Source organism: Gadus macrocephalus, chromosome 16 (genome assembly GCF_031168955.1).
Source record: "Gadus macrocephalus chromosome 16, ASM3116895v1".
Classification (NCBI taxonomy): Eukaryota; Metazoa; Chordata; class Actinopteri; order Gadiformes; family Gadidae; genus Gadus; species Gadus macrocephalus.
In genome coordinates, this window is record NC_082397.1 from 21,772,196 (window position 1) to 21,798,588 (window position 26,393).

At 43.4% G+C, this 26,393-nt stretch overlaps 3 protein-coding genes across 6 annotated transcripts; 2 read left to right on the forward strand and 1 right to left on the reverse strand.

Moving 5' to 3' along the window:
• The first annotated feature begins 2,541 nt into the window (after positions 1-2,541).
• On the forward strand, positions 2,542-9,823 carry LOC132475292 (retinol-binding protein 2-like). Of its 4 annotated transcripts, none has more exons than XM_060076335.1 (5): positions 2,550-2,713; positions 3,842-3,954; positions 5,028-5,129; positions 7,091-7,145; positions 7,245-7,574. In XM_060076335.1, the coding sequence occupies exons 1-5, from the start codon at positions 2,641-2,643 to the stop codon at positions 7,247-7,249; spliced, it is 348 nt and encodes a 115-aa protein (XP_059932318.1). In that variant the 5' UTR covers positions 2,550-2,640; the 3' UTR covers positions 7,250-7,574. The 4 variants fall into 4 exon arrangements, with proteins under 4 accessions (XP_059932317.1, XP_059932318.1, XP_059932316.1 ...); XM_060076333.1 differs by having other exon boundaries at positions 2,554-2,713; positions 3,842-4,020; XM_060076334.1 differs by lacking the exons at positions 7,091-7,145; positions 7,245-7,574 and adding an exon at positions 9,746-9,823 and having other exon boundaries at positions 2,542-2,713.
• Positions 9,824-9,971: 148 nt separating this feature from the next.
• LOC132475290 (coatomer subunit beta'-like) lies at positions 9,972-22,421 on the forward strand. The gene is made up of 22 exons (XM_060076330.1): positions 9,972-10,521; positions 11,411-11,548; positions 11,792-11,878; positions 13,221-13,347; positions 13,566-13,714; positions 14,027-14,173; positions 14,377-14,476; positions 14,562-14,704; positions 14,898-15,097; positions 15,591-15,701; positions 16,044-16,132; positions 16,250-16,356; positions 16,592-16,735; positions 17,377-17,507; positions 17,899-18,106; positions 18,637-18,747; positions 19,421-19,635; positions 19,748-19,840; positions 20,074-20,254; positions 20,574-20,645; positions 20,798-21,553; positions 21,873-22,421. The coding sequence occupies exons 1-22, from the start codon at positions 10,519-10,521 to the stop codon at positions 21,960-21,962; spliced, it is 3,402 nt and encodes a 1,133-aa protein (XP_059932313.1). The 5' UTR covers positions 9,972-10,518; the 3' UTR covers positions 21,963-22,421.
• A 145-nt stretch (positions 22,422-22,566) lies between these two features.
• Positions 22,567-26,057, reverse strand: mrps22 (mitochondrial ribosomal protein S22). The gene is made up of 8 exons (XM_060076331.1): positions 25,897-26,057; positions 25,492-25,652; positions 25,238-25,402; positions 24,908-25,051; positions 24,544-24,627; positions 24,253-24,398; positions 23,704-23,812; positions 22,567-22,915 (listed from the first exon to the last, which is right to left on the reverse strand). The coding sequence occupies exons 1-8, from the start codon at positions 26,021-26,023 to the stop codon at positions 22,811-22,813; spliced, it is 1,041 nt and encodes a 346-aa protein (XP_059932314.1). The 5' UTR covers positions 26,024-26,057; the 3' UTR covers positions 22,567-22,810.
• Positions 26,058-26,393: the final 336 nt, after the last annotated feature.

Sequence of the window (26,393 nt, forward strand, 5' to 3'; positions counted from 1 at the left end):
TTGTACTCTGCAGTTGCAACATTGATTTATTAAGTCTATATTTGGATTTGGATTTTGTACAATGAGAAGGGACGAGACAACGAACACATTCAGACTTTTCATTTATTTGATAAAATAAAGTTGTTTTTTGATAAAATATTATTACAGATAGCTAGAAGTCATCTCAAGTATATTCTCCAATCAATTGCAGATTACAGTTTCAGAGGTGCAGGAACCAAAAAGTGTTTTTCCAAATCATCATGAAATTAATACTTATCGCTTGGATGCTTGCCATACAAACTAAGTAAATGCATAAACATTTTATTCAGTGCTGCTTACTTTTGACGGGCATTTGCCATATTTATATTATGGCATATGTATATATATATATATATATTAGTGCTGTTAAGCGATTAAAATATTTAATCGCGATTAATTAATAATTATTAATGTCATAGTTAACTCGCGATTAATCGCAAATCTTTTTTCTATGCTAAATATCCCTTGATTTCTTTGTCCCATTAATTGTTCTCAATTTAATGCTCTTATCAACATGGAGAAGTGCATCGGCTTGCCTTGTGCAAATGTTTTTTTATTGCGAACAACATTGGCATATACTGATCAAAACACGACTATGCAAAAAAAAGCCTATAGTGCAATTAAACGATGAACATACAAACATACTGCCTTGAACATAGCAGTCAGGCTACTGCTTCTTTGTTTTGAGCCAAAGAAAAAAAATATATATATATTTTTTAAATAATAAATTGCGTTAATCGGGCGATAAAAACAATTAACGGCGTTAAAATTGGTTTGCGTTAACGCCGTTAATAACGCGTTTAGCTGACAACCCTAATATATATATATATATACATATATATATTAGTGCTGTTCGTTTAACGCGTTATTAACGGCGTTAAAGCAAACCAATTTTAACGGCGTTAATTTTTTTATCGCACGATTAACGCTCTTTTGGCTTGGCAAACGTTGTAGTTTTTTCACCTGCTGTCTAGAAACAACTAGTCACGTTAGAAAAACTACAACACCACACCGGATCTACACCGGAAACAAAACAACAAGCACGCCGCAAGAACTTGTAGGGGCAAGCAAGGATATGGAGCGGGTGAAAAACTCCTTCAAAGTGTGTGTGTGTTTGTGTCACTCTGTTCGAGCCTGCAGAGAGTTCAATGTTGTCATTGGCTGTTACGTCTTTCTGACCAATCGCAGTTCAAAGCCCACCTGGGCTGTACCACTTCGGGAGGGGCCGCTCAGTTACTAAATCGACTTGGTTGCGATGTTGACAGTTTGTGAGTGTTGCGTCTGTTGAGTGAGTAGGTTGCGGGCGCACATCTCAGGCCCCGTTTACACGAGGACACTTGCGGGTGAAAACAACGAAATATTTTATCGGAAGTGCCTTTCGTTTAGACGGTGACGGCGTTTTTAGGGCATGTTGTTTGAAGGTTCAGTGATTGAAACAAATAAAAAACTGGGCTATTGAAGTTCGACGGTAGGCCTAACACTGTCATGCCCCTACATGATGTCAAGTGGACCGGGTTGAATTCACTGCAGGTCTCTCTTCTTACAGTCCTTCTCAACACTCTCTGATCTCACTAAAAGGCTAGCATCACGAAATCAAGGGATATTTAGAATAGGAAAAAATGCGCGATTAATCGCGATTAAATATTTTAATCGCTTGACAGCACCAATATATATATATATATAATATATAATATTGACAACATGATTATTCATCAAAATATTATCGGAGGAAATTATAATGAATGGTATTGTCAGTCCCCCAGCGAACACTATTCAATGGCAAGACCACCAATGAAGAGAAATTAATGTTATTTTAACAAATTGCCACAAGACAACAATGAATCTATATGTCTTCTATTAAACAACCCGACTTTGAGCTAGAGTTTGTGGTATCCAGGTATGTATTTGGTTGGGTAATTCTGTGTGGTGGTGTGTTCTTGTGGGTTTTGGCAGGTGCGCCTGTGTATTTATCTGTGTATTTGTCATTTTGAAAGCAGAGTCACTGAGTTTAAGACTGGTGATCATTGTCCTTGGGCTCAGAAGAGATTATAATATTGTTATTGCACACCCACATTCTAACAGCTGTACTGTACAATTTAACTGCTTCAACACAAACGGGTCTATAATGTTCCGTGCCGGGGTCAAACAGGGACGGCTGGCGTTGGGGAGAGCTCCATGCTCGTGCACAACGATTATTAATGAGACACAGATAGGATGTTGGAACTCTTAAGTGCACATTGAATGGCAGATGCCCAAATGGAAGAAATAGAAAGGGTGTACAAGTGCAGGTACACACAGACACAAACACACACACGCACAAACAAATGCACACACACACACACACACACACACAATACTCTTGCATGCAATAGTCATGCAGGAGCTCTTCTTCTTGCATAACTAATAATCATACGTGCGCACAGCTAAACTGCACACACAGACGACCATTAACACTCCTCTTCTGAGTGAGTTATCAGGAAAACCCAGCCCTTTGTACTATGCTCAAACACACACACATAACCACACACAGCGAGCATATAAAGGGTAGGACCCGTGGTCGGATTTTTCTCAGTGTGTGAAACTAATTTCCGTAGTCCAGTAACGCACCACACAGACGCCAGAATGCCTGCAGACTACAATGGAACCTGGGAGATGGTGAGCAATGACAAATTTGAAGACGTCATGAAGGCAATGGGTAAGCTCCTTCTTTCCCCAAATCTCTTTCTAATGGACATTGGCAGGGACATAGGCCAGATGAAAGAGGAGGAGGGACGGAGAAGGATACCAAATACTGAAGAGGTCTGGGTTTGCGGTCAACAGTCATGAGAATAGGAGCGATGGTGTCAGCGAGCTAATGTAAAACTGAGGCTGTATGGTTAGCACACCGCCAGAGGGGTGCTGTGAAGACATGCGTGTGAAAGAGGGAGTTAGAAAAAGAGATGTAATTTACTCGACTTTGGAGGGGAGAAAGAGAGAGTGAGAGAAAGAGAGAGAGAGATTAAACAGCATCGCCTGCTCAATGAGGAACAGTCAGGCTAGGTTAACCTCGGCTCTGAGCGGCCTGCCGCCTATTACCACTGCAAATAAATATTGATTCCCTCTATTCTGCAATTCTATCCTTCCAATCTGTGGGGAGAGGGAAGACGGATTCTGACCCGGTATCAGGCAATAACGGAGGCTGGGGCATGGGCTCTCCCCCTCGGGCCTGTCACTGATCAGAGACCAGGAAGCTCTTTCATTATTCACAGGCGTTATCTGCAATTCATGAAAGCACCTTAGTATGCCCCCACACATCCCAAAAAAGGAAAACAAGAAATACTGTATATTGAAGGGCCTCTACCCTCAGCAACCGCATATAAATTCCATCAAGGTGGAAATGGGGGAATGGCGTCTTTATGGAAATGGTGCAAAAATATCATTTTGGCGGGATAAATAAAGGGCCTCGTCCGTAAGAGCCATGGAAGGAAATAGATTTTTTCTCACTTTAGGGCAAATGGGGGAATGAATATCAAAATTGGCTGGGCATATGATTCTCTTTGTCAGCTCTCACGCGGCGAAGCAGGGAGTTGGGGCCTGCTCTGACTTGAAGCAAGGTCATTTTTAAAGAGTAAATTAATCTGTCAACTGGAACGCATGAGAGGAATAATAATATAGGGCCGCCTGTGCTGGGTGTTAGTTTGAGTCGGGGTCATCCATGGCAGTTGGCAAAACCAGCAAAGCACTGTTGTGGATACAGCACAGCTTAAACAGCTCCATGGCACGCACACTCACACACACACACACACATTATGACTTATGAGTTGCTTGTTGTTTTTTTGGTCAGACATCGACTTCGCCACCAGGAAGATCGCTGCGCACCTGACGCAGACCAAGATCATTGTCCAGAAAGGAGACGTGTTTGAGACCATGACCCAGAGCACCTTCAGGAACTACGAGGTGAACTTCACCGTGGGGGTGGAGTTTGACGAGTACACCAAGGGCCTGGATAACCGCACGGTCAAGGTAGCGCCCCCTATCCACACACAGCCAGGCAAACCATCCGTACACAACAGGAACTAACCTATTCACTGCGTTTAAATGAGTCCCCTCTTTTACAGATCTTGATATTGAGGTTTTATGTATTTGATAAGATCTCATCACCTAAGCAAACAGAACATCAATTGGATGATGCCTACGTCTAAAAATTGAGGTCCAAAGTCCAAGGCAAAGAGTTTTACTAATCAGATGCGTAGTATCACACAGGGTCATTCTGTACAATGAAATTAAGGATGGTAGGGAATATGGACAATGGGAATACAATTATTAAATATTATAAAATGTAAAGTGTAGGATTGCTGAAGAACATCAAATTGTGGTTATATGCATAGAATGACAATACAATGCAGTATGCAATGCACAGAAAACATCTGCGTAGACTGAGGTTTTACAACGTGGCAGTGATTAAGTTTACAACCACGTCTACGGTCTCCACAAAGGGTTTATCCAAACACCCTCCGTGGCCTGTGTATCAGAGGTCATGCCATAAACTGAAGTGTGTGCATTGTCTAGATTAGAATCACATTTGATTAGAAGTGACCATAAATTCAGGTAGGGAGATAGTGGGGTGGTGGTAGGGGCTTAACTGAGGAGGCTTTTAATTCAAAGTGAGGTTCTTAATTACCGTGATTAAATAACTTTATGACTTGGCCTATTTCACACGAAACATTTTAACATTTGTTTTAACGAGACCTAATTATAAGGCTGATGCTATTAACCACCAAAATGATTTAATGTGTGGGTGTGTTTCTGTGTGCGTGCTCGTGTGCGTGTGTGCATGTGCGTGTGCGTGCATGCGTGTGTATGTGTTTGTGTGTGTGAATTTGCGTGTGTTTGTGTGCGTGTGTGTGTGTGTGTGTGTGTGTGTGTGTGTGTGTGTGTGTGTGTGTGTGTGTGTGTGTGTGTGTGTGTGTGTGTGTGTGTGTGTGTGTGTGTGTGTGTGTGTGTGCATGTGTGTGCATGTCTGTGTACAGACGCTGGTGAGCTGGGATGGAGACAAGCTGGTATGTGTCCAGAAGGGAGAGAAGGAAAACCGTGGATGGAAACACTGGATCGAGGGCGATATGCTACACCTGGTGAGAGATAGAGAAAGACAGAAAAAAGAGACAGATATATTTCAGATCAGTTTCTGAAGTTTCCTGTAATGACTGCCAGTTGTTGGCCCTTTAAAAATGTTAAATCACAATGGCATAATAAAAAAACAGAAACATCATTAAAGGAGACATATTATGGTTTTCCCAACAAGTAAACATAGTATATGGCCCAATCCCAATGTCCGGACTCAAGGACTTTGATGTGCGTTCTCGCGAAATTATTAAGGCTTTAGGGCTGTCCCAATGTTGAATTCCAAAGGGCGTGAGGGTTTGAGTCCACACTTACCGAGCCCTTTCCGTGAGTCTGCATCAGTGCAGACTTCACCTAAGGGAATTGCCCACAGTTCAAAGCGTTGTGACGTTTACCGCGGAGACCATAGGGAAATCCGGAAATTAGGAAGGTAAACAACAAGTCAAAGTCAAAGTCAAAGTGTGTTTATTATTGCATGTACCAAATTGCTTCAGCATAGCAAAATTCTTACGACTTGGCAAGCATCATTCATCTACGCAGTAGACGTCATACATATAACAAAAATAACATAAAAAAGGGTTAGACGAGAAATTGCTGTAGCCGATTGTTTTCATTGCAATTACAAAATAAAATAAAAAACTTCAAAATGAGAATTCCCAAACCGGCAACATCTTTGTCTTAAACGTTGTCAAGGTAACATGTGCTCTAGTGAAGTGCTGTCCCAATCCTATATATACCTATCTGAGCCCATGTGGCCTCACACACTCACTCACTTAGCACCTGAGATCAATTAAGTTTGTGAGTCCTTAGTCCTTAGTCCTCAGGGCTCACTTTGGGATTGGGCCCATGAGTCCCAGAAAACATGATTTTGAAGTTGTTTGCTGGAAATAGCTTTTAGGAAAAAAAAATCTTGCCTACTGCTATTCCCCTGCTGTTTCTGGTGTCTGTAGCTTTAATGCAAATGAGCTGCTGCCCATTGACCAATGATCGCTAACCCTAACCCTATATCTATATAATATAATATAATACAATAATAATAATAATAATAATAATAATAATATTATTATATAATGCTATGCTCTGATTGGAGGGGGGTGGGGAAGTGGGAGGTAATATTCAAATGTTCCCCCTTCCTATTTAGGACGGGCTGCCGAAACGAGTAGGGTCTGTCTGCGTCCTGCAAGATGGAGGCGTAACTTGTAGTAGGCATTACTTGTAGTAGGCATTACTTGTAGTAGGCGTAACTTGTAGTAGGAGGAGGTATGTCTTGTACTTTTCTAAATTGCAGTCCACGCGATATCTTTCTCTTTTCGCGGTAAAAAAAGTATTGTAAATCAAGGTTCACACATTATGCAAGCTCTTCCTTGAAGTATGAAGTTAAGATCATGTCGGTAAGTAAAAATAAGTGGATTAACAAGAATGAATGTTTTTATTTTTTTTAAATAGCGATAAAAAGAAAGAATAAAAATGGCTAAAAGTGCGGAAAAGAGAGAGCAAATGTCGCTGGCCGCCGCTCGACACAGCGCCAGAACCGTAAGAAAAGCAAATGCATTTGTCTCAGGGATGTCACTTTCACGTAAGCCAGTAAGGCTATGATTAAGCGAATCAAGAGCATATTTTTAAATGAGCGGGTCGGGAGCATTTTTGGCTTAATATTTGAGGTGCAAGTTGCGGTCATTTATGTACCTGCGCACCACTGCTACATGCAGATCTCTTCCGCGATTTTGAAAAGTTCTAGACACACCTCCTACTTCCGCGATTTAGAAAAGTACAAGACACGCCTCCTACTACAAGTCACGCCTCCTACTACAAGTCACGCCTCCGTCTTGCAGGACGCAGACGGATACTATTGGCCGAAACTGACTCTCTGGTTTGGTCAATTTAAAACATTATTTGATGCAGGAGTGAACATCGATTATGAGACTTTTGGAAAACAACTTTCGATGCTTGATGTTCTTTCTTTCCCATTCAGGAAATCCATCTTCTGGATAAAGTCTGCAAACAAGTGTTTAAGAAGAAACATATCAGTACGTTTACATGCACAGCTTAATCTGATTAAAGACATAGTTTGACTATTAGAAGTTCTACATTATTGATGAATATTTATCAATGTATTGTTTCCACAGCCTAATAAAGCTGGGTTCCACTGAGAGCTGCGTAGACCAGGTGGATCAATTACAACCCTATTGTGGATGTGAGCCTTTGGGTTGAATGCTCACAAAGGGATGAAGAAACAAATCATTCATTGTGTATTTATATCTATTCATTTGGAGATATCATATGCATGAGTTTTTTCAGCTGCTAAATCATACTTGTAAAGTGGTTCTACAACAATTACATCAACTAAACATTAGTGCTCGAATGTTGTGGTTGAAGTAAAGAGCACTCTAAATTGTATTGTTATTTTTGTTGTTATAATAAAGAATTGTCCTTCTTATATCTAAGGCAAAGGAGAACGTACCAGCCATTTCCTTCCGGTATCCATTTGTGTTAAATCTCATTTGCAAGTTGGCATCATTTAACATTCACGCAGTCTCAAAGTATTACTGTCAGAGGAAGTAGCTCACCTTTTTTTTGGTCACTCAGTACATTTACATGCAAAACTTAATCCGATTAAAGCCAAAGTTCGACCATGCTCCTCTATCGGACAACTGCAATTGGCCGAGTATACATGATGGTGAGAAAATCGATTCATTGGCCGAAGCATGTCATACCCTGGTAGGATAAGTGGGGCTACATTTCAACTAGATGTAATAGAGCCACAGCTGACCTCTTTACGTCACCTGTTACAACAAACTCAGGGACAATTGAGAAAGATGTTTTCGGTAGACAGCTGTCAGTTTCGGGAAAAGGTCGTTCGAATAAAAAAAAAATTCAGGAAAGGTGCTTCGATGCAACCTTTAACCCACCTTTAGCATAGGATACTCCTGACCAACCTTTACAAAAGGAAAGGTTGGTCACCGATGAAGTTTACAGACTCTAGACGGAGAAGCATGAAAGACGCGGAAAAGCAGAAGAAGAGAAGAGAAGAAAATAACATTTATAATAATGGATACCAATTCCAGAAACATTAAAATATTTATTTTGACCAATTTTGACAGATTCAGCCCGAAGTTACGACTTTACAACCTTGTACAACCATGTACTTTCAATTCCGCCTTAGGTGAACGGGGGGAAATCAAAGCGTAGTGTGTTCTTCCACCTGCACCGAACACATGGGGGGGGGGGGGGGGGGGTATATACATTTGCACAACCCCGGCTTCCTCCATTTTCTTCGCACCTTTTTAAATAAATCGGCATTTACAACGGCGTCAACAACAAGACTATCGTCTCCTACTTTCAGCTCACGCCCCCGGAAAAAATCACAAGCATGCGCAGAACGCAAAATCCTATTACAATCCGATTGAGCATATGCATATGCACTGAGTGAGATGACAGCAGATCCAGCTTGATGACCTTGCTAAATGTTGCAACCTTTATTTAAATAGCTGTAATAAATGTTTTGACACACTTATGTTGACTCTGATTCAACAACAAACTGTAGATTTGTGTAAAGAAACAATTTGTGCTCATAATACTGAACTCAAAAATATTAATAACTTATGCTTGGGCCCGGAAAAAAATAATCCAAGTATTGTGGGAAAATGTAACTATACCCTTAGAAGGATTATAATCAACGTATTGCCTTATATGCCATATGAATGTGATAAATTCTGAAAAATACAGTCTTCTGACGTGACTCTTCATCAGGTTCTGTGAAAACAGTATGTACTAATCAGGCCTGGGAACCAAGGTTACACAAAGGCAGTATCACTGGGAGAGATTCCATCTTGGTTCAGATAGACAAAGCATAGATTTGGTTTGTTCAGGGACAGATTACCCCCATGGCGTGAAGGGTCCATAATGTTATCTTCTTTTAATAAAAATATATGCGGATGACACATGGATGACAGTGTCTGACAAAAGGTTAGAGAATGTTCAAAGAAAGGACATTGATAAGCAAGGTACGATGATGTATGGCCAAATGTCCCAGATTAACGAATTAGGGAATTCTGTTGGTGCTGAAGCCATGGTCATTGTTTGATAACAACCCTTTTGATTAAATTGTAATGCAAGTACTAAATAAAAGTATTAAACTGTATTTGGTGGTTTTACTTAATATGCATTAAAGTTGATGCATGAAATTACATATACATGAAAAGTTTAAATGCCTAGACATATTCATCATATCCTCATTGGATAATAGTCTTGTTTATAAGATAAAATGAGTTGATCCAGTTTGGGTTGTTCTGCCAAATGTTAAGCACCCAATCTATCGTATCAGTCAAGTTATTATAATTATGCTATACCATATCAAAAATAAAGGTACCTTTACATAATCATGGATTTACGCAAATCTTTTTTTAGCAAAATACTTTCCAAAATAATTTGGCCAAAAATCCTCTTTACTAATTAAAGGTGTATTTTGCAGAGTATAGTGGAATCTAGTGGAATTAACTCTGCAGAAATGTAATAAAACATTCTTAAACTGGTATTAGTTATTGTGTAATCCCAGTTTAGTTGGTTGAAGTCTGCAACCTCACCGCTTGATGCCACTAAATCCTTTTTTCTTTTTTTACTTATTTAGGATCCAGCAGTCCTTCGAGAGACGAATTGCAACAAAACAAATATGGTATTGTTTGTCATGTGAAAAACAATTGTAGCTCTATTTCTGCAGTTGTATGTTGAATGAAGCAAACTAAAATGCATGAAATGTGTAGTGTATAATGTAGGGGACGAAAAAAGTACCCAAAATACTTTCCACACATGGAATTTGCTATTATTTGTATTCTTCAACTGACTTCCACATATCCAGCAGGAGTAATATATCATCACTAAACGTCAAGTATCCAATTTAGCCTTCAGTTATCAATGTTTATTTTAATTGTCAAATTACCAGTCGAACCTTTTCGGAAAAACAAACAACCCAGCGCTAAACATTGATGAGGGCTTTTACTTGGAAAATCCTTCCCGTTCGCCCATGCTTAACGTTTGGCTTCACAATAAAATATATGTGGATGTAAACGAGGGTCGTACAACTGAACCGCTTGTCCGATTTCAACACCTTCTCTAAAAGTGCCCGCTTCCTTCCTCCTGGCGTGTCGTACTTTTTAGTTTGTAAAATGTGTGTTTCCGTGTCCTAGCAGTGAGCATGCTAGGCTAGGCTATGTTAGGCTAGCTCCACAGAGGCTAGCGCTATGGTACAGTCTGTTCTCATGCTCGACCGGAACTTGGAGCGCTCTAACCGGAAGCCTATCGGGATCCACGTCGCCAAACTACAATCCACTCATCTCCACAGACCGGCGGAGGCGACGACTAGCCGGGCATTATCAGCACACACTGCTCGATTAAAGTAGAAACATGGTATGTTTAACCCAATAATATGTTTTTTTGGAAGAGAACTAGCTATCAAACTATTTTTTTTATGCACGTTAATTCATGTAGGCCTGTGCACAATTACCGGACTTCTGGTCGTGCAGCGAAAATAGTTCTGTAGTTTACCTGGATGATTGAGCGAAAGAGATTAATGTATGCTTTTACTAAATATAAAACAAAATAAAGAAAGGTCGTCACAGCTACAAAGTGATAGGACATATTGGACTGGAAGTCCGTCAACATTCCCGACATCCGAGAATCATTTCCAAAAAGTGACGGCTCGATAAAGTAATTTATGAATGATCACCATTATAAACCTACATTTTATTATTTCGCTTCATGATCACCTTAAACATGTAACACGGCGACAGTATGACAACTAATAATATGTTGAGGACACTAAGTTCCTTGAGTCGCTCAGTCATGTATAATGTGGTATGAGGAGTATAAACAGACACGCCCCCATACATACAGACACGCCCCCATACCATACCCCGGAACCTGAGAAATGTAATGAACACTCGTTGCAATCCAATAACCCTACCTATGACTGAGGTATCGAAACCAAACCTTAAAAAGTTGCACCTTACATTGCTGAGGAAGGTGGATGTATATAATTTAGTAACATAAATCAAATGGTCCACTGTTGTAGTTGTAGAAAATAAATACCCTAATTATGAAGCATAGAAACAACCATTTTAGGAGTAGCACCAGACATTTCAGATTTTTTTGCTATATTTAATGTTGCAACAGAAAAAAAATAGTTTTGTTGTAGATAAAGATTGTCAAAGTATTTCAGTAATACGTTCTGACACATTGTTGAACTGTGTGAATCTCTGCATTCCTCTAAATCACTCCCTCACTGATTCTCCGACAGCCTCTGCGCTTGGACATCAAGAGAAAGCTGACTGCTCGTTCTGACCGCGTGAAGAGCGTGGACCTGCATCCCACCGAGCCATGGATGGTGGCCAGTCTGTACAGTGGCAGCGTGGTGGTGTGGAATCACGAGAACCAGGTGACTATCCGCTTAAAAGCCCTTCAGAGGGACAATTAATCAAGCTCAGCACTTCACCCCCAATAGCCAGTCGCTCACCTCATTCGCAGTTTCAATCTGCCAATCGTTCCGCCCTGGGCTTAATGAATTGCTTGAGCATTCACTCTCCCACGCTTTGTTAGTTTGCGATCCATATAATGTATAAATACTCTCTGTGTGTGTGTGTGTGTGTGTGTGTGTCTGTCTCTCTGTGTTCACGTGTAGACCCTGGTGAAAACCTTTGAGGTGTGCGACCTGCCTGTCAGAGTGGCCAAGTTTGTTGCCAGGAAACACTGGGTGGTCGTTGGAGCAGTAAGTCATCCTTATCTCTCTAGATCAGTATCTTGTAGTAGTAGAGTGTAATGATACATGCATTCGTATTGAACCGAATCGGTACGGACGTCGCGGTTTGGTGCATGGATTTACACAGAGAATACACGGTATGCAATTAAATAAAACTGGCGTACAAATTAATTAATGTATTGCGGAACTAATGTTAGATATGCAAGTTCTTCAGGGGACGACTAAACTGCAGCCCTGATTGGCGCCTAGGTGGTAGCCGAGCGTGTTATGGCGCATAACACGTCGGGTTCTCCGTCTCTGGTGTTTCCACAACGAGACTCGTAGTGGGGGTTATCTCAGCCATGGTTGAGAAGGAATTGGGGGGAAAGGAACTTTGGCTTCGACTCCCTGAAGTATATGAACCGCAACATGGAGGAGAAAGGGATGGCTGTCCACGATTGTCTCCCGCCGGAGCCCGCTGCCGGCTGCCCGCTTCCGAGGCACCCCCGCCTCGGCGCTGCCCGCTGCGGGGCTCCGGCGGGAGTCAATCGCGGTCAATGTTCGTGGGCAACAATCCCTTTCTCCACTATGCCGTGGTTCAGTCTACTTCAGACTGTTGTGGAAGTGGAAGAACCAGAGACGTTGGAGAACCTGACGCAGTCGTTTGAGATTCCTAATATCGTCTGGAAGCGCACACAGCTTTTTCCCGTAATAATATATATTATATGATATAGATATCCATGTATAATATGATATTACTTAGATATAGAGCTCCAGGAAGCCCGCTGGAGCACACAGTGTTCTAGAATATTTACAGAACACGGCCAAAAGCTGTGTGCGCCTCGCCATTGCGATGCATCCACTGTAAACACGGGCGCATGGTACCGTGGCCGCAAGCTGCTCAGGGCCACACCCCCACCCTCCACCTTGACCCGCCTCTAAAAAACGGCACGTTTGTGAAAAGCTCATTGGGGGACGGGCTTGTAGTGTCTGTAATTCTGTGTACTTCTGTGCAATTTCATAGATAAGACATTTCAGTTTGCAAACTGATTTTTTTTTACAAGTTACGGATGGAGTCTTGAGATGATGTTGGGTACTTATTGTTAACTGTTCACATCTTAGATTACACAGTTCAGGCTGTTGCAGCTAGGTCAGGGGAGCGACTGTATGACACTAGCTGGTACAACCTGAGGTGGTAGAACCGTGATGTCTGAACCGAGGTATGAACCGAACCGTGACAAGAGTGTACCGTTAAACCCCTAGTATCTTGACCTCTTAATATACGTGTCCGGTGACAACAATGAGACCTCTTCAATTAAATAGTTGAGGGAAACACAATCTTGGCCTAATCCCTGTCTCTCCCGCCTCCCAGGATGACATGCAGATCCGTGTGTTTAACTACAACACGCTGGCCAGGGCTCACATGTTCGAGGCCCACGCCGACTACATCCGCTGCATCGCTGTGCACCCCACACAGCCCTACATCCTCTCCAGCAGTGGTATGTAACACACATGCACGCACGCACCATGACGCATGCTCATATTTGCGAGGTATCGGGAGCATAAATATGAGCATGCATTTTCCCTGGGAACATTTTCATTGGGTCGTTGTCCAAAGCTATGCATGTGAACGCATGTAGGGGGACCATAAAATTATGTGTGTGTGTGTGTGTGTGTGTGTGTCTGTGTGTGTTTCTTGTGTGTGTGTTCCTTTCAGACGACATGACGATCAAGCTGTGGGATTGGGACAGGAAGTGGACGTGTAGTCAGGTGTTTGAGGGACACACCCACTACGTCATGCAGGTCGTCTTCAACCCCAAAGACAACAACCAGTTTGCCAGCGGCTCCCTGGACAGGACCATTAAGGTACAGTACATGCACACAAAGAACACCCTATGAGAATACCTTGTAGTCAACACAAAGCCTTTTTGTTACCAAGCAAAGCTGCAGTTGTTTTTATTTTCCTTAATGTTGAATCTATCACTAATTTGTTTTATCTCATAATTATGACATAAAGATGTTATACTTTCTTTATTTGACAATAAGAAACGGGGAAAGCAACTAAATATTAGCAATTTTACCAAGCTATAAAAATCAATTGCATTGCATTTTTAATTTAATAAACTATTTAAAATAATAATTTGCTCAACAGCATTATAATCCACTATGTCTTTCTAGGTGTGGCAGTTAGGGTCCAAAGCTCCTAACTTCACCCTGGAGGGCCACGAGAAAGGGGTCAACTGTATTGACTACTACAGTGGAGGGGACAAGCCCTACCTCATCTCAGGGGCCGACGACCGGCTGGTCAAGATCTGGGACTATCAGGTAAACGGCAAAAATGTGCCGCTCTATTTTGTTTGGATTAAGCTGCATTGATTGGTACTTTAAATGTAAAAAGATGGCATGAACCCCCAGTTAGATTAAAGTCAGGAGTCAAAAGCATTGACATGTCCTACTTCTTCTATCGTATCAGTTTGTTGGTGTAACAGTAAAACGTCAAATTAGTGACGTTTTTCTTCATCCTTCAGAACAAGACGTGCGTCCAAACCTTGGAGGGCCATGCTCAGAACGTGACCTGCGTCCACTTCCACCCTGATCTGCCAATCATCCTGACGGGCTCGGAGGACGGTGCGTGTCTGTGTTCCACAGTGATCTGCAGGGCGCACAGATGATGGAATATTAATTGGGTGTCTTTCTTTCCTTTGCCATGAAGGCACCGTCCGGGTCTGGCACTCCAGCACCTACCGACTGGAGAACACGCTGAACTACGGCATGGAGCGGTCCTGGTGTGTGACGGGCCAGCGGGGCTCCAACAGCGTGGCTCTGGGCTACGATGAAGGCAGCATCATCATCAAGGTATTGTGCACGCTGTGCATCCACCGTTGCCAAGATGCGACGCTTGCCCCTTTTTGAAAGGCTGTGAACACACGAGCACAGCGTCGCTTGAACAAATGTAGTAATCCTACATTGTAGTTATTCATACCTGCTCTCTCTTCCCCCCTGATTCCTCCACTCTCCCCTTTCCTCACCCTCCCACCACCCCTGTCAGATGGGCCGCGAGGAGCCGGCCATCTCCATGGACGCCAGCGGCAAGATCATGTGGGCACGGCACTCTGAGGTGCAGCAGGCCAACCTGAAGGCCATGGGAGATGCGGAGGTCAGTGATGGGGAAAGGCTGTCGCTGGCAGTCAAAGACATGGGCAGCTGCGAGATCTACCCCCAGATGCTCCAGCACAGCCCCAACGGGAGGTGAGCAGACCGGATGATGGATCAATTTGGATATGGTGGATCAGTGAGAATTGAGTGACTGATAGATACATCATAGCTTCATATATATAAACATACACCATATGTGTTGTATATGTGTCAACTCTGTTTATAGTTTTTTAAATAGGCTTAAGAGATGGATGGGGGTGGGTAGGTGAATGCAAGGTGCATGAAATCGGTAGGTTTGTGTGTGCACAGATGTGTGCACAGATGCAGATGTGTCTGCACTGTGAAAAGAATGAATCTGGTTCATAATGGCTGTCGTCAATAGGGCTTGGGATCAGTAATTACAATACGTAATGGGAAATGGAAAAATGCATGTAGTGCAGAAAATCCTGATCCTGATTCTCGGTCATCCGCAGACTATGCCTAAATGTAACTTTAATCGAGTTGATTACAAAAAGCTTTTGTTCTATTTCTGAATCATTTAATTAAATGTAGGTGTTCCGAAAACCCGCTCCTTGTTGTCCACCAGGTTCGTAGTGGTGTGTGGCGACGGAGAGTACATCATCTACACCGCCATGGCCCTGAGGAACAAGAGCTTTGGCCCCGCCCACGAGTTTGTCTGGGCCCATGACTCTTCTGAGTAAGTCCTCCATGTCTCACTCACACGCGCACCCACGTCACACACAGACATAGACGCATATCTAACGGTTACACTTTACATTAAGGATACTTAATTCCGTTAAAAGCCTTAACGAAGACTTAAATAACAGTAACCTCTTGTTCTAACATTAACTAATGATGTCTTTACTAATGGTTTAATGGGATGAAGGTTTACTAACTCTAAACCCTTACCCTAAATGCTAAGGCTATATAATATTGCTTATGACTATGTTTTGTTCTCTTATTATAAAGTGCTACCAATGTTGCATTCCATCTAACTTCCAGACTGTGTAAAATGTATTCTTGTATCTATCTTTTACAGGTATGCTATAAGAGAAAGCAACAATCTCATCAGAATCTTCAAAAACTTTAAGGAGAAGAAGAACTTCAAACCAGATTTCGGGGCTGAGGGTGAGCTGAATTTTTTTTTTTTTATCAATCCTTCATGAGCCTGTTCGCTGCATTGTCTGGTGCAGTCCATGTGCCTATGTGTTTCTCCTGCTCATCCGAGTGTGTGGTCCTCTGCAGGTATCTATGGAGGGTTCTTGCTGGGGGTGAGGTCCGTCAGCGGCCTTGCCTTCTTTGACTGGGACAGCGCTGAACTCGTCCATCGCATCGAGATCCAACCCAAACACGTCCGTCAATGCATTCCTACTCTCATTATTATTACTGTACATATTGGATATTACCAGTAGTATTCCGGAGCCCAAAAGGCAAATGTTTAACCTTGTACTGAACTGTAAGAGAAATCACATATTTTTAAGTGTAAACATTCACACTATCCACACTGCTCTAGTACGGTGTCACAGACCTCTGGCGCACTGCGCTGGTGTGATGCTTACTCTGCTTGCTCCCCGTCTGTCCCTGCAGATCGTGTGGTCCGACAGCGGGGAGCTGCTGTGCATCGCCACCGAAGAGTCGTTCTTCGTGCTGCGCTATCTGGCCGAGAAGGCGTCGGCCGCCCTGGAGTCCAGGCAGGGGCTGACGGAGGACGGCGTGGAGGACGCCTTCGAGGTGGGACGGCCCGCTGAGGAGCCGCTGTGTTCTCCAACAGCAGCTGACTTGGCATTGCGTTTTTGTGTGAAAACGTTCGCACGGTTTATGCAATTCTGAACATAAACCTGCACTTTCTAACTGCTATTAACGGCTATTATCCTCAGACACTTGTAGCTCATCTGAAACAATATAGCTAAAACCACTAAGGCTTTTAATAGGGAAATGTACATAGTTCAGGTTTTAGTGAACATCTGTGCAAGAAGCTATGGGTCAGATTCTTTAGTGTTTTTGGACATTTTCCATAAATGCTACGCTACAAACCCCGGGTTGGGATTCTGTGTATTCAGCACATTTCACATTCAGGAAGTGCCTATTTCCTAGAAAGACATAGTCAGCATGAGGTGACTAGCCTATATCTTAAACATTGATGGCACTGATGTATGGATGGTAAAACTGTCCAAATGAAATCTATAGTCAACTTATGATTTCCCTTTGTTGCTCTTCAAGAAGATGTTAAATCACATCTTGGCTGTGAACCCCTTAGCTTACCTCCTTTTCACCTCTATTTTCCTTCTGCTGCTGTCCTCGGCCGTTTTCTCCAACCTCCTCTCCCATCAACCCGCCACTCTCTGACTCTGTCTCTGTACTTGTGGCTGTAGGTGCTGGGGGAGATCCAGGAGGTGGTGAAGACGGGGACCTGGGTGGGAGACTGCTTCATCTACACCAACTCTGTCAACCGGCTCAACTACTACGTGGGCGGGGAGATCGTCACGGTCGCTCACCTGGACAGGTATTAACCACAGGCGTATATACAAACCTCTGGTCGCTTCTGTGGTAGCGTAAAGGACTTCTGAATACCTAGTGATGGGGCTGGGCATCAGGGCCAACAACCGGGCTGTAAAAAAAACTTGATGTGACAAGATGTCTTTACTACTTCATTCGCTGTCCTATCTTTCCCAACCTCCTCTCAAAAATGGTGTGTGCATATATAACCACATTAAATCATCAACACATAAATGAAACATTATTTTTTTTATTATTATTAGCAATGTAAATATGTGATGTCATAGTATGTCCTTCTGCTTGACTTCATCCCATTTATTTTGTCTTTACTTTCCTGATTTAACCCAGTGTTGATAATGTTGCTGGGAGATGTTCATCACTGAACCATTGTGCCACAGGATGATGTACCTGCTGGGCTACATCCCCAAGGACAACCGTCTGTACCTGGGGGACAAGGACCTGACGGTGATCAGCTACTCGCTGCTGGTGTCCGTGCTGGAGTACCAGACGGCTGTGATGAGGAGGGACTTCAGCATGGCTGACCGGGTGCTGCCCGCTATCCCCAAGGAGCAGAGGATCAGGGTGGCCCACTTCCTGGAGAAACAGGTCCGTGACCCTCAGGTTGATCGCCTCTCCCGTTGCTTACAGGCTGCCGATGCTGGGGTCGCCGTCTCTGAGCATCAGACTGAGCACATGCTGTCGCATTTTGTGCGGATGTTATTCTGGAAACTCACTGTGTTTCTTGATTGTATTAAACATACAGAAGCTTGTAGATTACAATATAGTTGCTTTTAAAGTAGGTTAAGGGTTATGTGCATCTCTTTTAAGGCATATAAGTGGCACCGTGCCTGTTTATTCATATAGTTGTCCTCGCCAGGAAATGTCATGATATGGGCATACAAAATATTGATTCGCATTTAGGTGGCAACATCTTTGACCCAAAGTAATGTGATTACCACACCAAAGGTTTGAGACAATGAATTGATTGATCACCATCAATCCACATATTTTGGGGAATTGGTGTGGTTTCTACCGTTACCGTTTCTAACAGAACGGAATGTATTTAAGAGTGGAGACATGTAAATGAGAGGTTGAGTGTTGACAGGATGTGTTGTTCTTGACGCTGCGGCGTGCAGGGCTTCAGGCAGCAGGCCTTGGCGGTATCCACTGATCCGGAACACAGGTTCGAGCTGGCCCTGCAGCTGGGAGAGATGACGATAGCTCACCAACTGGCCACAGAGGCAGAGGTCAGGACAAACCCAAGGGGGGGGAAACACACACACACACACACACACACACACACACACACACACACACACACACACACACACACACACACACACACACACACACACACACACACACACACACACACACACACACACACACACACACACACACACACTTAAGTCCTTGTGTGTACAATGGGATGTAATGAATCCTTTCTCATCCAAGGCAATTTGCATATCAAAACCCCATGAATCTATTAATTCATGAATTTATTAACTGCTTTATCATGCCTTAGAGATACTACACACAGCCTTGGAAAGGTCTGCACTCTAGTGGTGCAGTAGTAGAACAGTAAAATTGAAACGCTCAAAAACGAAATGCTCATTGATACATTTTCTCCGGAAATGTTCGCTGGTCTTTTCAGTTTTCTTTTATTACATATATATCTCAAGGAACCCGACCTGAATACAAATCTGCAACAGGTGTAGACATTTAGGAGAGATTCATTTTAAGATGATCACAAGATGGCATCATATGTGTGTGTGTTTTACAAGCACAGTGTTACACTATCTCATATATCTGAATGCAGGCTGAATCCTGTGGTTCTTCTGTGAGTCTTGTCTTTTCTCTGTGCCGTCTTCTGTCTGACCGCCGTCTCTCCTCCTCTGGTCCCGGGCGGCGGCGCTGCAGTCGGAGCAGAAGTGGAAACAGTTGGCGGAGCTGGCGACGGCCAAGTCCCAGTTTGGCTTGGCCCAGGAGTGCCTCCACCACGCCCAGGACTTCGGGGGGCTGCTGCTGCTGGCCACCGCCTCTGGAAACTCGGACATGGTTGGCAAGCTGGCCAAGGGAGCAGAGGAGAAGGGCCTGACCAACGTGGCTTTCCTCACCTTTTTCCTGCAGGGGAAGTCAGTATTCGGAAAACAAGCAATCCAAAATGTATGATGAATGTCTATAATATCTCCCATGTTCGCGTCGGGCTTTCTCTCTGTATCATTGTGTTGTGTGTCTTTGACTCAGGTTGGAGAAATGCCTGGATCTCCTCGTCAAAACCAAGCGCCTGCCAGAGGCTGCGTTCCTGGCCAGAACATATTTGCCCAGCCACGTACCAAGGTGCGCTTGTTTTCTGAGTTGTGTGAGGGACAGCAAACCATTTGAGGCCTGAGGGTTCTGTTTGACTTGATCAGCTTTCGTCTGTTCACACTTGGCGCGTCAGTAATAATGTTGGATATAAATGGCCGCCTGCTGTGATTTACTTTCTCTGACTCGTGTCCTTTTGAGTCGCCTTCTGAGTGACTCGGTCGGTGTCTGACGGTATGCGTGCTTGGCCGTGTGCGCTACGCCAGGGTTGTGAAGCTGTGGAAGGAGAGTCTGGCCAAGGTGAACCAGAAGGCGGCAGACGCGCTGGCCGACCCCACCCAGTACAGCAACCTGTTCCCGGGCCTGCAGCAGGCCCTGCTGGCCGAGCAGTTCCTGGAAGAGACTCACGTCGGAGCCAGGCCTGCAGCCGACTACCCGCTCATCATGGTCAGTCAGGAGACCATCTGCAGCACCCAAATCTCTGCCTCCCCAAAGAAATCTTGTTACTTCAAAGATGCTTATCAAAAAGTGTTTGGTACCGTATCTGTAATTGCGATACGGTAATGCATGTGATAATCCTATTTATGGATTGATGAATTGTAGTCGGCCGGTTTTTTACATTCATATATTTCTTTTAATTGACATGTCATAGAGATGATTGAACCTGTGTATTAGTTTTAACTGTTGTTTTCCAATGTACATAATTCCGACTTGTGCTTTATGCTATTTGCTCCAACTAAGTCTGACTTTATCTTGGTACATACAGCCCAATGAGGACCGCGCTGTTCTGGAGGAGTCTGCAGGGTATGTGCCATCAGGAGTGGCTGCTGCACCAGAGGTAAATACTGCCCTCTCCCATCGAGGATCTCTCCAGCTCGCTCACTAAACAAACCCTAGATCGAATAGAATAAATGTATCCTTGAAAATGTAGACGGTCATCGACGGCCATACACTTGAACTGAATATGATCCATTTGTTTCTTATTTTCAGGAATTAATGGAGTGCGTAGATGATCGGCCCATGGCAGCAGCTGAGATGGCGGAGGAGGTACAGGGGGAGGAGCCTTTGGTCGACATTGTTGTACCAGTGGCAGAGCCCACCCCAGAAGTAACAGAAGAGCGTGTCGAGATAGTTCAGTCCACAACAGTGGAACATGCCTTGCCCTCAGTTGAGACGGGCATGCAGGAGATGTCTCTGGTAGCTGAGGAATCACATGCTTTAGAAGCCACAACAACAGTGTTGGAGTCTGAGACAGCTGTGCTAGTTTCTCATACCTCAGAAACCATCGTCACCTCCGAGACGGTGGGAGCGACGGAAACCATCGAAACCGTAGTCGAGACCTCAGAGAATTCCTCTGAGAAACTCTCAATGGACTTCATAGCAACCGAAGTCCCGGCAACCGCGGCCGTAGCAAGAGACACGGCGCCTGCGAAAGAGGAAGCACCCGAATCAGATCTCCTCAGTTTTGATTCAGCCCCGCCATCGGCTGAAGTGGAGGAACTTATAGATTTAGGCGGATCCTGCGATCCGGAGTTGGATGTGCCTGTTCCAGAACAAATCCTCCAGGAGTCGTTGGAGTCTTCAGTATCAAAGCAGCCAGATGCTGCCCTAGATGCAGTTCTTGCAGACCCGCTGGTGAAAGCAGAAGCCACAACTTGTCCAGCAGCAGCCCCCGCTGAGACGGAGCTCGTGAAGGAGGAGGTTTCAGAAGAAGCTGAGGACCAGGAAATGGAGATGAGTGATGAGGTGAACACCAGATAAACTCTCTAGCAGCCAGAACCATGGTCCATTTCCCCATCAGTGCAAAAGCAGAGTTAACACTGGTGGAAGCTTATGACCTTTATGGTTTATCTTCTGTTAAGCTCCAGTATACTTTACCAGTTTAATATTTTCTGTGGCAATCCAAGAACTTCTCAACCTATTGATTATATTCTTAGACAAATATTGTTTTACTATATTATTACATGGCTTCATTTTTACATCAAATTATGGAATAGATCGATTAATCTCTGTGCCTACCTGCATGTCATTTGGATCCGATTTGAATGACTTTACTACTTTACAGGGCATGGAGGATCTGGATTTGGACAACTTTGACCTGGATGACATGGAGAACGAAGACCTCAACTTGGATGACGACTTCCTGAATGAATAGCAGTATGCTGTGTAATGTATGTGTGTGGGGGGGCGGTGTGTTAGACCAAAAAAGGGGATTCTATGTTAAGCTTGGTTGAACATAAAATGTTTCAATGTCATTCCAGTCTCATCGACCAAATTAGCTTCTTGTTCATTTTCTTGTCCAGTTTAAATAAACCTTCATAGCTTCAACGACATGGGGGCCGGTCTGGGTCTTCAACACTAATTACGAATCACTTGGAGAGAACCAGTTGGTTATTCCGGGTAGGGATGGGATGTTTGAATTGTTTCTTTGTTGACCAAAGTTGTATTCCCTAGGGTGTAATATTTTGTACATTTCAGATTGACGAGTGGAATAAATCCACCTCTCAGCTTAATCACCAACGAGCTGCATGCTAGGTTTTCTACTGTCACCTTGACTAAAGAGTCCACCATATTACTTTGTAATAATTACTTTGTAATAAATTACATGATGCTGCATTTTGTTTCTTCCTCACTGCTATACACTTTAATTATCACAAGTGCCTTCATTTGAAGTTGAATGTGAAAATGACAATAAATGTCTGCAAACATAGAAAATATCCATGTGAAGTTATTAGACAAAAACAACTGATACACCCATGTATAAATACATGTTTTTTTATTGTTATGTACATCAGCAAGATTCTTTCCATGGATGAGTTTAGCTGTTATGTTCTAATAAAAAAAAAAAACGACACATACTGGACATCCAACTACGTTGGCTCTCTTTAGATTAGGAGTGTCCCAATCAAACACAACGAGTCTGGCACTACCAAGGACGGGCCACATACGCTACGGGGCCTGTGTGTGTGGTTACAGTTATTGACAAGGGAGGGGGTGTATCCTTCAAACATGCTCCAGGGAAACTGCTGAGCTTTCTTGGTTCTGTCCGTGGGCCTGGAGGGCCAACTCGATGTAGCCCGACCTCTGGGACTCCTTCTGAGCAAAAATCTGGAAAGAAGGAGGAGTCGAAAGGTCAGGGCCACTGCAGTACGGAGGGGATGGATCACAGTTCAACCATTTAGTCATGCCGGCGGTGCAGATGTGCTTCAAAAACACTTGTGTGCCATAAAAGCTTATTGGAGTTAAGGAAAGAATGGACCGTGACTCCAGAGAGGCCACGGTGGTAATGGAGCGTGTGTACGCATGCCTTCACTGTGGATCTTTCCTCATAGCTAAGTCAAGTTGTCAGGTCTAATAGGACGTGACGTGTCCCGGGTCTGGCCCCGGGGTTCCCACGTTAGAGTAGAGCCCTCTACGTCGTCCCAGGGAGAACCTGGGACAGCATCTCTTTGACCCATCCTCTGCAGAGACCCTGGATCATGTTCTCCTCGCTACTTGTGAACTCAAAGTAATTTTGCAATTCCTGGATAAAAAGTTCCAAGGTTCCCCCATCACTTAAGAACCTGCATTCAAGCCGGGCTTCTACATAATAGTTTTTTCTTCTTCCAACTGTATTTTTACGTAGCTTTTCCCACATTAAGAACAGTAGCATTAAGAAGCCAGCAGTAAACACATTTATCAATAAAAACACTGTTTTTGAGCAAATGTGATTATGTTTTCATTTCATGGGAGTGTCAACCCAATATTTCATAGAGCAAACTAGTTTTTTTTAGACTTGGTCGAGGTTTTCAAGGCGGCGTTGAAACATCATGTAAGTACAATGAGTTTATTAACAAAGTAGTCAGGAGATAACACCCCCAGGAAATGTTGTCATTTCTGATGAAGGTTGTGCTCACCTTGAGAAGATCTGTGCCACTGGCCTGCTGGCTTCGGGCCTCCTGGGCAGACTCACTGTTTGGATGAACCATGTTGAAGAGAGACACCAGGCTGACTGCATCATCTAGTCTGAGGACACATAAGGGACCCATAAGCTGAATCAAGTGACTAAAATCCATCTAATTAAATTATAGAATACAACAAAACTTACGGCTATCAATATACTTTCCCGGAATGACGAATCCAGGTCCTTTGGATATCAGTTTAAAGTAACTTAGGAGACATCTTTAGCAAAAGCGATGTAATTTAGTTGTAGGTAGGCATCTTGCCCTGGCATGCCCAGGGGCAGGATGCAGACATTTGCGATGAACCCAGAACCATTCTATAACTAATATCCCCCCCCCCCCCCCAACTTAAAGTACTTTAAAACATATTGTAATAACTCTAACTCATGTGGAATTTACTCAGAATTAACTAGGAGTATTGACTTATAAGCCAATATTTAACAGCTGATCTAAATGCATAATTCACAAAAACTGAATAGGCTTAATAAACTGATTCCAACTCACAGATCTCTCTGCAGCATGTCCACTATTAGTCTGTCCACCCTGCGCATGGTGACCAGGTACCAGGCCATGCCTCCAAAGTGCCTTGTGGAGCGCAGAAGATCATACTTGCCATGCTTCTCCAAATCCTCGTAGGTAGCTGTGTGAGTCTGCACAGAGATAGGGAACAATGGTATCATGCTTTTTAAAATTTTGAAAATTTAAAATGTATTTTCTTTATTATACATGTGGATATCATGTGCACATATGTCATGCATATGTGTACTTGACATGAAGAAATGAAATCCCTCCTACCTTGATGTACTCAGAGGAGTCAGGCTCAAACTGAACCAGACACAAGTTCAAGACATCTTCATGGCGGTCCTCGGTGAACACCCTCTGAACACCCCCAAGGAGAGGAGGAGGAGGGAACGTCATGGACCATGAAGAGAGTCACAAGGAAGTAAAGGGAAAGATGAGAAAGAGTTTTTGCTATGTTTATTGTACTGGTCATATATAGGAAAAAAACAGATGTACATCAAGAAATATGAGATTACTTAAAATGATATCAATGGTTAACAAGTCATCAAAGACTCTTGAATTGACACTATTCTGAGGGTCATGAAATGCTTCCAGTAAGCTGTGGAGGATGACCAGACTTCGCTTTGCCTAGCCCTACCTTGAGGTTTTCCTCCTTAAAGAGGAGGGGTACTGTGAGCTTGCGCCCCTCTTTGGGGAAGTACACCTGGATGAGCCGGTCTCTCTCCTTCCAGGTGGCCTTCCTCAGGACCCCGTCAGTCTCCCGGACCACGATGAAACGTTCCTGGTGGAGAACCAAGGGGACGATGATGATGAAAACAACATGCACCATGACTAGATTTGGAACATTTTATTAAGCATGAAGGGGGAAAAAACTGAATTGAGCGCACTTGGGTCTTTCAACAATTTGCCTTAGTCAGAAAGCGACACACACCGATATAATCACATCGATATGAATTAATGCCCTTACTCTGTGTGGGATGTTGAACGTTATGTCGGTGAATACTAATTTGGCGGTATCCATGCCGTCCAAGATTTTGTCCACCGATATAACATCATCAATGAGTTTTCTTTCTGGCAAAACAGGGGGCATCTTCAAAAGCTTTTGTGCTTGTTTTTTGGCCAGATAGGTCGCCTAAAAACAGACATACACACAAAATGAGTACTCAGCAGCCTTGATGGTGGGTTCTAGATTTGAGGTGTGGTGGTGCAACAGCATTTTACCTCCTCCAGTTGTAAATCGGTCATTAGTTTATAAACTGGAGGCTTCACTTCTTGCTTAATAGGCCGGAAGACTTTTTGTAAATCCAGGCCTGTGATCTTGGCAAGGATGTCTTGCACTGGGGAGTCTGTGAACTGGGGTTTAGCATGGTGTTCTGTGGAAGCTGTAATCATGCAGGGAACAACAAAAGAGCCGTTAAGCATAGTAACACCAATCCATGCTAAAAACCTAATTATCTTATAATCATCAACAAAGTGCACGTTTCCTACAGTAAAACGGCATATCATTAACTCAATTGCTGTCATTTTTCAAACCAATTTCGAGAATACATGCTAGCTTCACAAGGTCAGCGTTGGGTAACGTGTAAGCTTCCCATGTCATTCATTAATCAATGGTACAGAACTTACTATTGTCTGATGCCTCTTTACAAAACGGCCTAATGCAACACTTGTTGAAAATGTGTTTATTTTTGTGAACATTTGTAATCCGAGGATAGTTTAGGAAGAAGCCCCGTGCTGCCCCGAGCGCCGCCATATTTGTTATTGACGTAGCCCGGAAGTGAATTTGAGCTGAACGTGAAGGTTAGGGCATGCTGGGAAATGTGGTTTCAAGAAGGGGGAATTGAGTTAAAACTCTCGGGTGAAACGCAACAATTTTCAGAGACTCAGATTTAAGAAGTAGCCTACATTATCAGCTATGGCTAAAAGGATAGGCTAAAAGGAAGAAAAAAACAGCCTTGCTACCTTTACCAGAACCACGTTATGCATGTTTTTTCCTAGTGGCTCATTATGTGGTGCCGTTTGCAAACTTTTGCTGCTTCATTTATTCCAGATTTAACTCAAGCTTTGCTTTGTTTTCCCAGATTGAGCAAATAAACACCCTTCCAAAATGCACTGCAATTTCC